The sequence below is a fragment of the Hippoglossus hippoglossus genome, chromosome 1 (assembly GCF_009819705.1).
Source record: "Hippoglossus hippoglossus isolate fHipHip1 chromosome 1, fHipHip1.pri, whole genome shotgun sequence".
In the NCBI taxonomy this organism is placed as follows: domain Eukaryota; kingdom Metazoa; phylum Chordata; class Actinopteri; order Pleuronectiformes; family Pleuronectidae; genus Hippoglossus; species Hippoglossus hippoglossus.
The window spans coordinates 19,681,142-19,693,460 of record NC_047151.1 but is presented as its reverse complement, the minus strand read 5'-3'; the positions used below and the strand labels follow the sequence as shown (position 1 = coordinate 19,693,460).

At 40.6% G+C, this 12,319-nt stretch overlaps 2 protein-coding genes across 2 annotated transcripts in view; both read left to right on the top strand.

Annotated features, from left to right (window-relative positions):
* Positions 1–2,417: 2,417 nt before the first annotated feature.
* LOC117762223 (hydroperoxide isomerase ALOXE3-like) overlaps positions 2,418–12,319 on the top strand; it is a 32,439-nt gene continuing 22,537 nt past the window's right edge. Inside the window, exon 1 of the mRNA XM_034587830.1 lies at positions 2,418–2,440. The gene's annotated coding sequence lies outside the window, so the exon portion shown is untranslated. The remainder of the gene's footprint in view (positions 2,441–12,319) is intronic.
* On the top strand, positions 2,651–11,643 carry LOC117765144 (arachidonate 12-lipoxygenase, 12R-type-like). The gene is made up of 15 exons (XM_034591878.1): positions 2,651–2,818; positions 2,984–3,185; positions 4,013–4,094; positions 4,306–4,428; positions 4,536–4,639; positions 7,251–7,417; positions 7,534–7,674; positions 7,885–8,088; positions 8,244–8,330; positions 8,433–8,602; positions 9,685–9,806; positions 9,914–10,014; positions 10,551–10,718; positions 10,813–11,102; positions 11,398–11,643. Exons 1-14 carry the CDS (start codon positions 2,666–2,668, stop codon positions 10,990–10,992), a joined length of 2,004 nt encoding a protein of 667 aa, XP_034447769.1. The 5' UTR covers positions 2,651–2,665; the 3' UTR covers positions 10,993–11,102; positions 11,398–11,643.

Genomic DNA, 12,319 nt, shown 5'->3' with positions numbered 1-12,319 from the left:
AATTAACCAATTAAACAATAGGGTTGGGTGGGTTTTTACTTGAAGCCCCCACAAGGAGTTTTTAACTCATGAAACAGTCTTCTTTAAATATTGCTGCCTCTTTATGACCTACAACAGCAGATGATACAATCAGGGAGAAAAATGGCTTTTCCTATAAACTATTTTTAACGTCTGGTCGGGACGTATTACCTACGACAGGGGTCTGCAACCTTTTTGACAATAAGTGCCAATTTGACATTTTCTTGTTAATTAGTGTGCCATATCAACATTTTTTAATATAAAGTTTTATTACTGAACCACATTAATATTTCCAACAGACATGTCATTTTATTCCATCCATATTGGCTATATATAGAACAACACTTTAAAGAAACATGTTTATCTCATTATGATTGCAATAATAAGTTTGTCATTAACCCCACCAACCACACTCATTCAGAATTGTGAAAAGCTTGCTTCAGTCGCATGGTTTTTGGCAGTGGCAAAGACTTTGAGAGAGTTGGGCTGCTTCTCATACCTGGACACTGCACGTTTGATCGATTCTCCCTTGTCTGCCTGATCTTTGAAACTTCTTTCATGCTTTGTCTCAAAGTGGCGCTTAACACTGGACATTTGGCACACAACATTTTCAAAACATAACGTGCACACAGCACGGTCCTTATGAAAAACAAAGCCATAGTCTTCTGCCCATGAGGGCTGAAATGCCCGTGTCTTCGTTTTTTAGCTAGCGGGCATGCCATCACCAATACACCTGAACGGCTGCACTTCACGGAGATTCATGTGGGAAAATGCGAGCAGCGCCGGCTGGGAGGCTTCTTCTTCTTATTATTTAATGGCGATTGGCATCCAGCCTATGGCGCATAACTGGCACCTAGTGGCTGGGAGGTGTTAACATCAATCATGCTAAATAATACAGGCTGCGTGACGGCAAGACATTTGAACATTTCTTTACTAAGAAATCGCCTGTGTGCCAATGAATATGGCGCCGCGTGCCAATGATGGCATGCGTGCCTTAGGTTGCTGACCCCTGACCTACGAGGTCAGAGCAACGATTTACGACAGTCAAAAGCCTGTGTTTAGGCAGAAAAGAGAGGAAACAGAAGCAGGAGAAGCTAACCGGATGACGTGCTAGGCTATAGGCTATGTTCGTTTTCATATTCGACTTGAAACGGTGTCATTTACACCATGTTTCAAGCCTATAATTCCACTGGAAGTGGCTAAGCTAGCGGACGTAGCCACACAATGGTGTGTCAGAGGCTCCATGAACGCACCTCATAGGAAGATATCGGTGGATATTTAGGCTAAAAATGTGGTGTAATGACGCCGTTTGGAGTCGAATGTGGATGTCGGGACTTGTGGACACTTCGATAACACCGCACAAGTAGTGTGGAGGGATGTTATGTTTTTTCTCTTTTTTTTTATTAAGTCTGAAGTAGAAGTCACCAGTTCCTTTAAATGTATTGGATTGTTTAAATGATATATATAAAATATATCTTTATTATTGACGGTGAGGATTTGGATGTTTTATCTAATCTGCTCATTTATTCAGAATACACAATCTAGTTTTTTTCTGCAGTGGAAACAGAATCCGCAGAAGAGTTGATAAGGTTTTGGATGACGTGCAAAGAGAAGTAACTGCAGGGCATTGTTACCAGGTTTACAGCCAACCTTACTTTCAGTGCAATGGCCTGTTGGATTGTATTCATCCGATAAGCAAAGACAATTAAAGCCAGTAAAATAAACCTCAGCTTGTGTGTATGATAACACACAAACACCTCCTGACCTAACGGGGTCTTGACAACTCATGGAGTTGTTTTAATTAATGATTGTGGTTAAAGATTTGGACTCTGCACTATTGTCTTCTGATCACAATTCCACCATATCAGCCGATCAGTATTTAGATGTTTTTTGTCAACCCTTGTTTTCCGTTGCACTACTGTATTGTACAGTTTACCTCTATTTGCACAGAGTAGTTATGATCATTTTGGGTATGCGAATGAGAGAATTAAAGTTATTTGCTCAAAACACACATATCATGTTTCCTCCACAAAAGCAGGGACTGACCCAATCCTGTTTCTTTGAAAGCTGGTTTTACAGAATTACTTAATGCCATTGTCTGGTCCCAGTTCAGGATAGAGTCCGATAACAGAAGTCCCAAAAAGCGAATATTTGCATTTCTTATTCATATTACTCATGTTTCACGATTTCTAAAATGTCTTAGTGTTTATCAGTAAGATAAAATATTTCAGCCTCTTATCTCCTCCATCTCCTGCCTCCTTCCTCATATCTCTAACATGTTTAAGTGCTGCCTTAATCTGGCATGTTGCCTTGTGAGAGTCAGTTATTGGAACTAACAAGTCACACCCACTAAACTGGATGTATAAAAGAGATAGATAGTGGTGATTCCCATCAATGAAACTCCTCAATCTCTTCAGCAGAGGTAAGAGAAATGATTTTTTGAAATGATTTAAGTCTGCAATGATTTGACTGCAAAAGATCAATAAGAAAAGAGAAATTTAATAGGAGTCATTATAATAACCTTTTTTATTCTAATTGATTCTATGCACTCAAGCTGATTTAGTGACAGTTAAAATTATCATTGCTGACTGAGAGTGATTAATGTTATTCTGTCCCTACCAGGATTCTTCAACTTTCTAGGTTGAAAATGGTCAAGTACGAAGTAACAGTTTTCACCACCAACTGCGCCTTAGCCGCCACCACTAACAATGTCTACATTAAGCTGGTGGGCACAGAAGGAGAGAGCAATCGCAGCTGGCTTAATGGCTTCAAAGGGTCTCGGGCCCTCATCAAAGGAGAAGTAAGTTTAGAGTATCCTTCTTAAGTTAAAACTCATAGCACACTCTTACATTTACTACATTTCAGGCAAGTTGTAAGGCCATCATGTTGTGCTTTATTCTATCAAATCCACTTTATCTCCACCTCATGGATAAATGTTTTCAAACTGTGTCTGTCATTACCCCAGGTTGCACATTTCACTGTCAGCTGCCCCAAATCTCTTGGAACATTGTTCCTGATAGAGCTAGACACGCAGAATTTCCTATTGTTCCAAGACTCTTGGTACCCCTCTAAAGTGGAGGTGAGATCCCCTGAAAGAGAGACATACTGGTTTCCTGTCCACTGCTGGATCACTGACCGTGAGGTGCACCGCTTCAGAGAGGGAAAAGGTTCGTGAAAATTAGCCTGTCCTACATCTTGTGTGCTATTTACTGAACACAGAAGAAGAACAAAGACAAGTCCCGCAAGCCAGTGGTGGATCTAAGATTTTTCGAAATTTGGGGCCATGAAGGGGCCACAGGGATCTCAGGGTGCTAAAAGAGAACAGACAAATGCAAACATCTTATATAGGAGCACTAAGGCTGTTGTCTGAGTCAATTCAGACTGGTTCTGCCTAGGCGCAGTTTTGGAACAGGATCTGAATAACATAATAAGTCACCAGACGGTTAATAAGTCATCTAAAAGTGGAAAGAGGTCAGTAATCTAACAAAAGGTTCAGACTACAAACAAACAATTTACTTTCCCACCACACCCACATTTTTATTTCACATATATAAAGCTATAAACATGCAAGTAAGGAAAATGTCTTCCTAAAAATATGGAAAACACTTCTTGACAAGTGGTTGACAATTCAACGGGAGTGAACCAACTCTTATGTATTCTTTTTGCTCTTTCCAATTTAACATTTACCAAATGCAGAATATTAATTAACCCTCTTGTATACTGTTCTATTGTAATTATGTTCCTCAATCCTTGTCCATAGCTTTAAAAGGACATTTCTTAATTTTGCCTCTGTCGCCACTGTGTAATGTATACATATTCCATCGTAAAAAAAACAATAAATAAGACTTTACTTTTTTTTTAAAATATTATAATGTAAGTGACCACTCCCTTTACGCCGCCCCTGGAGCTGCACCTGCCATAAGAAAGAGTTTATTCCTGCCAACATACTGTTATGTTTCAAAAACATTATCCTTGTTGTGCTTCCTCTTTTAAGCTGTGATAGCCTTTGAAGAAACCCACACTCTTGCCAAGTATGCCAGGGAGCAGGAGCTCATTGGTAAAAAAAAAGACTACTGGTAAGAGATCAGAGCTTGTAAAATTATTAGCATTGTATACCTCAAAGCTAACATGCACCCAAACCGCCTTCACCTTTTTTTATTTTTTAAATGCATTACAGTACAACATGTAGTGCCCAAATGTAATATTGAATACTGGTCAAGTATTATATGCTTTCACACTCTAAATTAATACTGTTAACAGTTCGTTACTCCCCTCTGTTTTCTCTAGCTGGGAAGGGTTGAAAGAAGGACTACCTCACTGCATTAAGGGGAAAAGTCCTCTTTCTCTGCCTCCTGGGGTTATGTTCTCCTTCACAAAGCAGACAGAGTTTGTTTGGACTGCAGCAATTGGGTAAAGTCCTAAAATTCCCACAGATATGTATTAATTAACCATTAGGCTGCCTGTTTATCAAATTACCAAATACTTTACAATAAAGTTACTTGTTTTTCATTTTCTAGGGAGATTGAGCTGCAACTGAAAGGACTGGAAAAACGCGACGAGCCATGGACTGACATTGATGCGATTGATCGGGTGTTCCGCTGCAAGACGACTGAAGTATCCGGTACTGTGCTATCATGATAGATGAATCGGATACTTGATATTGTATCCATAATAGTATATAGTCAACTGTATTCATTCAGATAATTAACAGTGCACCATTATACTATTTTCGCTCCCTCTCTCCTTCCTCTCTGGCCTCATCTGTTTTATCAGCCCTCCCTTCATCTGTCTCTTTCTCACTCATACATCCTATCTCTGCCACAGACACTCTCCTCTCTACTCTGTCCTCCTCTCTTGATTCTCTCTGTCCTCTTACTTCACGACAGGTGCGCAAGTCCTCCCCAGCTCTGTGGTTGTCTGACTCGGTGCGCACCGACAGAGCCACTATGCGAGCATCAGAAATGAAATGGTGAAAATCTAAACACCCTGATGACCCGTTCACTTATCAATCTCTTGTCTCCTCCTTCTCTGCCTCTATTTCTGCAGCCAAAAGGTCTTTTTACCAAACTAAAATACAATCCTCATTTTTGAACCCCAAAAAACTCTTCATCTCTTCCAACCTCCTTGACCCCCCCCCCCCCCCCCCCCCAGTCCCCCTCCTCCTTCCATCAAGTCACTTTTGTCCACTTTTTTACAAAAAAGATAGATGACAAACGCTCCCCTTTCTCCAACCCACCTTCTATAATTACCTTTCCATCAACTTCATCTTCATCTTCATCCTCTTCTCTTTCCTCTTTCACCCCCCTGTCTCCCAATCAAGTTCTTACCCTGGTAACCTCCACCCGCCAAACCACCTGACCCCTTGACCCCATCCCCTCTCACATTCTCTAGTCTATTTCTTCCTTTTCTCACCCATCTCATTAACACTTCCCTGTCAACTGGCTGTTTCCCTAACTCTCTTGAGGAGGCAAGAGTAAACCCTCCTCTGAAGAAACCCTCCCTCAACCCGTCTGAAGTAAACAACTACAGACCTGTCTCTCTTCTCTCCTTTCTTTCCAAAGCATTAGAATGTGCTATCCTTATGCAGATCTCCTCCTATCTTCACCAGAACAACCTTCTTGATCCTCACTAGTCTGGTTTCAAGGCAAGCCACGCAACTGAGACTGCCTCTGAGCAACTGCTGGAGCAGCCTCTCTCTCTCCTCTGTTCTCATCCTTCTAGACCTTTCTGCTGCATTTGACACGGTGAACCACCAGATCCTTATTTCCTCCCTTCAGGATCTGGGTGTCTCAGGCTCTGCTCTCTCCCTGCTCTCATCCTACCTCAGACTGCACTGACCGGGTAACTTGGAGAGGATCTGTGTCAGAAGCTTGTCCTCTCACAACTGGGGTCCCTCAAGGTTCCGTCCTTGGTCCTCTCCTCTTCTCTCTGTACACCAACTCTCTCAGCTCTGTCATTCACTCACATGGCTTTTCCTACCACAGCTACCCAGATGACACCCAACTAATTCTCTCTTTTCCCCAATCTGAAACACAGGTAGCAGCATGAATCTCTGCCTGTCTGACTGACTTCTCACAGTGGATGTCCGCACATCACCTGAAAATTAACCTTGACAGGCTGAGCTACTTTTCCTTGCAGGGAAAGGCTCTCCCACACATGACCTTACGATTACATTGACAACTCCATGGTAGCCCCCACCCAGACTGCTAGGAACCTGGGTGTGATTCTCGACAGTCAACTCTCCCTTACTGCAAACATTGCTACAACAACCCACTTGTGTAGATACATGCTGCACAACATCAGGAGAATACGTCCCCTTCTCACTCAGAAGGCAGTACAGGTTCTGGTCCAGGCTCTTGTCATCTCAGGCCTAGACTATTGCAACTCCCTCCTGGCAGGTCTACCTGCTAGTGCGATCCGACCTCTGCAGCTCATCCAGAATGCAGCAGCTTGACTGGTCTTAAACCTTCCTGAGTTCACTCACTCTCCTCGCTCCTCCGTTACCTTCACTGGTTACCAGTGGCTGCCCGTATCCGTTTCAAGAAACTAGTACTTGCATACCGTGCTTTGAATAGATCGGGTCCAGTCTACATCCAGGACATGGTCAAACCTTCCACCCAAGCCCGTCCACTCCGCTCTGCGTCTGCCAATCGGCTTGATGCTCCCTCACTGCGAGCTAGCCACTCAACAAAATCATGATTGTTTGCTGTCCTGGCTCTCAAAAGTTGAAGTAAGCTCCCAATTGACATCAGGACACCAGAAAATATATGCATCTGCAGATTAAAGAAACATCTCTTCTGACTACACTTTGGTTAAAAAATAAAAATTGTCTTTAGTTACACTTATATGGAACCTACATGTAGCACTTGTAGTTTGGCTTTTTTGAAGCAATTTTACTCACTTGGTTCTTGTTGTTCTGGGTTGTCAGGTTGACAAAGATGGCTTCTATCGCTCCTCTTTTAAACCATCTGTCTTCTCTGGCCAAAATACGTACATTACCATCCTAAACGGTGTCCCTTATCCTTGAGGGCTGAGGAACTGGCTATTTCTCTATTAGCATCTTTACTTAGTTTATTATTGGAAAAAAGTTGACAGAGAAGGAAATGTATATGCGTCAGAGAAACATCTAAACATGCCAGCGACAAGCTGCACAGTCTGTAAAGACTAACTGGTGGAGCCTGATAATAAGGAATTACAATAGTCTGTAACAGATTGTTCTGTTTTTTTCCTAGAATATGTCCAGGAACAATGGCAGGAGGATGAATTCTTTGCCTACCAGTATCTAAATGGTGTCAACCCCATAATGATCAGACGCTGCAAAGTACTGCCAGAAAACTTTCCTGTCACTGATGACATGGTCTTCCTCCATGGTCATGGTAGCTTGACGGAAGAAATAGAGGTGACCGTCTCATACTGACTGCAAATTTCTTCATATCTAATTTATCTTTGTGATAAAACCATGTTTTAACCCCAATTGTCCAATGATTTTTTCAACCTCAATATAATTTCAAACAGAGAGGCAACATATTCCTTTGTGACTACAAGCGTTTGGATGGAGTGACACCAAACACCATCAATGGGAAGAAGCAGTACTTGATGGCCCCCCTTGTCCTGTTCCACAAAAGACAGGGCAAGTTGATGCCAATTGCTATTCAGGTGATTTAAGCTCTCAAACATGGCGCATACACAAGCTGTAAGTTTGATCCAGGCAGCTATCACTCAAAGGATAGAGAAGCATCTAATTTTCTAAAAATGTATTCAAGCAAAACAATGGAAACTTCATCTGCAGCAGCTGGAATGAATTATTTCTGTCTGTGTTGGATTAAATTGATTCAATTAACCATGCCCCTCTATCTTGTTCTGTAGCTGAAGCAAACCCCCGCAGATGACAATCCAATCTTTTTTCCCACTGACTCTGCGTATGACTGGATGATGGCCAAGATCTTTGTGAGAAGTGCAGATTTCCAAGAACATCAACTCAATGTTCACCTGCTGCGCACTCACCTGCTGGCTGAAGTTTTCGCAGTGTCACTTCTTCGCAATGTGCCCATGGTGCATCCACTGTACAAGGTAACAGAATGTATCAACAGAAGTTGACGAACCATTGTGTATTAGTGTTTTATATAAAGTGCCAGTATTTCACAATGCTAAATGGCAAGGAGGCATTAAGATTTCTGTTTTTGACAAACGATGATGTTAATAACAGACTGTCCTCTTTCTCCCAGCTCCTTGTACCTCACACTCGCTACACTCTGCAAATCAACATCTTGGCTCGACTTGCTCTAATTTCTGAGAAAGGAGTATTCACAGAGGTACAAAAAGATCACCACGCTCTGAAGACCTACAATTACACAGCAATTTGTTTTCTGTCATGTCTTTTCACTATATTCCCTTCATATTTGACTGTTTCCTAGTTTGCAGCCTCTGGGGGAGAGGCCATGTTCACAATCATGAAGAGATCACTGTCCTCAATGACCTACAAGTCCCTCTGTATACCAGACGACGTTGATGAGCGTGGGGTTAGGGACATACCAAACTACTACTACAAGGATGATGGACTCATGCTCTGGGATATCATCTTCAAGTATGACAGACATTTTTCATTTTGCATTATCTCACAAGCAGGGAAAAACTGTTTCTAATACCTGGTATAATTATTTGCTGGATCACATGCTTTCTTCAACTGAAGTGATGGTAATGAGGACAGATTAGCTGGCCAGCACAAAGGCAACACATCTGTGTCAATGAGATTGCCCCGCTAACAGAGAGCACCAATCCTCACAGGAATGTAACCTGAAAATACAAATAAATGATTTGAGGGTAAATTATATTCGATGTTATTCAAAGTGCTAGTATTTTTCTGATCTGACATTATCTACACTTCACTGCAGCTGTATTAGCCAGTATACTGTAAATATGAGTCAACACATTTACTGTATAGACATCAGCAATACTGAGGATACTATACATATTGTTTACGCAAAGACAATTTGTAGTCAAAGTAAGTGATCATGCTCAACATCATGTGTCCTCCCTTTTTTTACCAACAGTTTATTATCTGAAATTATTCCCATTAGCTATATACACTGTAGATTAGCCAAAATGTTGTATGGACCTAAAACACCAACAAAAAGTATCACTGTTTGTGTTTTGTATGGAGAAACGTTTGACTCGTGTGATAATAGAAACTAGTCAGACTGTAAACAGTGTTCGGCGAATGTAAGATGGAGTCTTGGTCCAAATATCTGCCAGAGGATTATTCGACATGAGACTATTGCTGATGGGCTCCGACCTTGTGCAATTCCCTCAAAACCACATCTGCTTGTGCTTAAACAAAAGAGATGCAACATGTTCATTATTATAAGTTGTCCATTGTGTTTCCCCCTGCATCCAGTTTTCATGCTAAGCTAAGTCACTTTGCTGTAGTGCCAATTAATCAATTTTCTCATCTAAATATTGGCAAGAAAGTTAATAAGTATATTTTGTCTGGTTACTGTTTCAAACATCATGCTAACTTCCATGAATAAAAACAGTCGCTAACATTATCTATTAAAGGGATGGCAATCAAATTATCTCACCAAAGAGCCTCTTACTACTATAGTGTGTATAAAAATGTGTATTTCAAGGAGGAATGTGTTTTACAGTACTTTTCCACATTTGTCCAAGGTTTGTGAAGGAAGTACTCAGCTACTACTACAAGACTGACGACGTGGTTGTGAAGGACTCTGAGCTGCAGGACTGGATTCAGGACATTTTTGAACATGGATTCCTTTCTCAAGAACAAACAGGTGCCAAATACCAAAAAATACCATCAATCATAGATCAAACTTCATCTGGTCATTTTAACCTTAGACAAGTTCATCTTTTAGTAATGCAATTGATGCTCTGTTCTCAGGAATTCCACAGAAACTTTCCACCGTGGCTGAGCTGATCAAGTTTGTCACCATGGTGATCTTCACCTGCTCAGGCCAGCACTCAGCTGTGAACAGTGGACAGGTGAATCAATTGTAATGGTGCTGAGTGGTTAAGGTGGATGGACATGGATGAATGAATTCTGGTCAAATAGGTGATATCTGACCTTTACAACAACCTTGGACGTAAACAAAAAATTATAGTGTTTATATCATAACATTTGGTAATAAGCACAAATAATGAAAAGTATTGAGCCAAAAAGTAAAAATAAGAATAATTTAGATTGTTATATGAAAACTTAGAGGGTCACCAAAGTAATTGTAATTCATCCTGAAACAATAATGTCTCGTCCAAATTCATTGGCAATCCAGCAGAGCATTGTGTGGAGACATTTCTCTCAAAACCACCGGACATCATGGTGCTGCTGGAGGAAAGGTCAAGGGATCACGAAAGTGATAAGTGCTTATCCTCTTGGAACTAAGTAGTGGAACGACTGATCAAGAGACTGACATCCCCACAGCCAAGCCACAAGCGTTCCTGAAAACTGCTTTTAATTTTTCATATGGTCTCAGTGCTACTGCTTCAAAAAGTATTAACCAGTTATCATTTCTTCATTGTAGTATGACTATGGTGCCTGGATGCCCAACACTCCCATCTCCCTGCAGCGTCGTCCGCCAACAACAAAGGGAACAAAAGAAGACATTATGATGCAGACTTTGCCTGACATCGGCACCACACTTAAGGGCATGTCCACCATGTGGCTGCTCACTAAGGACTCTTCTGACTTTGTAAGTATGCAAGACTTCATGAAATATTATATACATCATACCATTAGTACATTAATCATATAATCATACCTTTTTTTTTTTTTTCACCGATCAGGTCCTGCTTGGCCAGTACCCGGAGCAATATTTCACTGAGGGTTTTCCCCGCAAACAGATAAAGAGCTTCCAGCGAGATCTTCGCCTGTTGAGTGTTGTCATCAAAAACAGAAACGAAACTCTGAGTCTGCCGTACACGTACTTGGATCCAGCCAACTTTGAAAATAGTGTTGCCATTTAAACACTTAAATGAGCGACCTCCTCAGCTGTTGGCCTATTTCAGCGTCACATTAATGAAAAGGGAAAGAACTTCTATATTCTGTATTTTTCAATCTTACTATATGCTGCTCTGTGACTTATATACAACTCTTCAATCAAACTACAAACTCTGGTGAAAAATTACTGTTTTAAATCTTTTTCCCCATCCTAAATATAATTGATATAGAAAAGGGATATACAGCAATTTATCAAAGAAATAAACATTAACATATAATAATAATAATAATAACATACAATATAAAATCTAAGATGTGAAGCTGTTTTATTGTTTTCTGACTCGACATAAAAATTCATAAATTTGATAACAATCTAGAACGTGTATTACAGCGTCTGTGTTGAGGTTTGCATGTGAGCCAGTCATCTAAAGAGCTTCATTGCTGAATTAATCAAGTCACTTTTGTGAGAAACAATGTAAATGGGAAATAATGAAAGTTGCTTTACTGTTGTTTTCTTTCCTTTTTGAAGTGTTACTGAAAAAAGAAAACAACTTTCTTTCAAGCTTTTTTTCAATGTGTTTTAGGGATAAAAACAATCATGATGGTTTATATGAATATAAAATTCATGTGGCTTATTTACTAATAACAGCAAAGGCCTCAATAAAGACAATACAAAACAACATCTTGATACATTGTCTCTTTTCATTGTTCTTATATTGACAGATGGATCCTTTGGTTGTAATGTGTAGTTTTACATTGTGAATTTCTACACTCGTATTTCTGAGCGACCGTCAGTACACTGTACTAAGATGGGGACCCAAAAGCAGAAGCCACAAGGCAAGACATTAGTCATCAACATCAATCTATTCTCAGAATTCTGGTGCTGGTCAATTAATCAACCAATTAAACAATAGGGTTGGGGTGGGTTTTTACTTGAAGCCCCCACAAGGAGTTTTTAACTCATTATGAAACAGTCTTATTTAAATATTGCTGCCTCTTTATGACCTACAACAGCAGATGAGACAATCAGGGAGAAAAATGGCTTTTCCTATAAACAATTTTCAACATCTGTGGTCAGAGCAACGATTTACGACAGTCAAAAGCCTGTGTTCAGGCAGAAAAGAGAGGAAACAGAAGCAGGGGAAGCTAACTGGATGACGTGCTAGGCTATAGGCTATGTTCGTATTCATATTCGAATTGAAACGGTGTCATTTACACCATATTTTAAGCCTATAATTCCACTGGAAGTGGCTAAGTTAGCGGACGTAGCCACACAATGGTGTGTCAGAGGCTCCATGAACGCACCTCATAGGAAGATATCGGTGGATATTTAGGCTAAAAATGTGGTGTAAT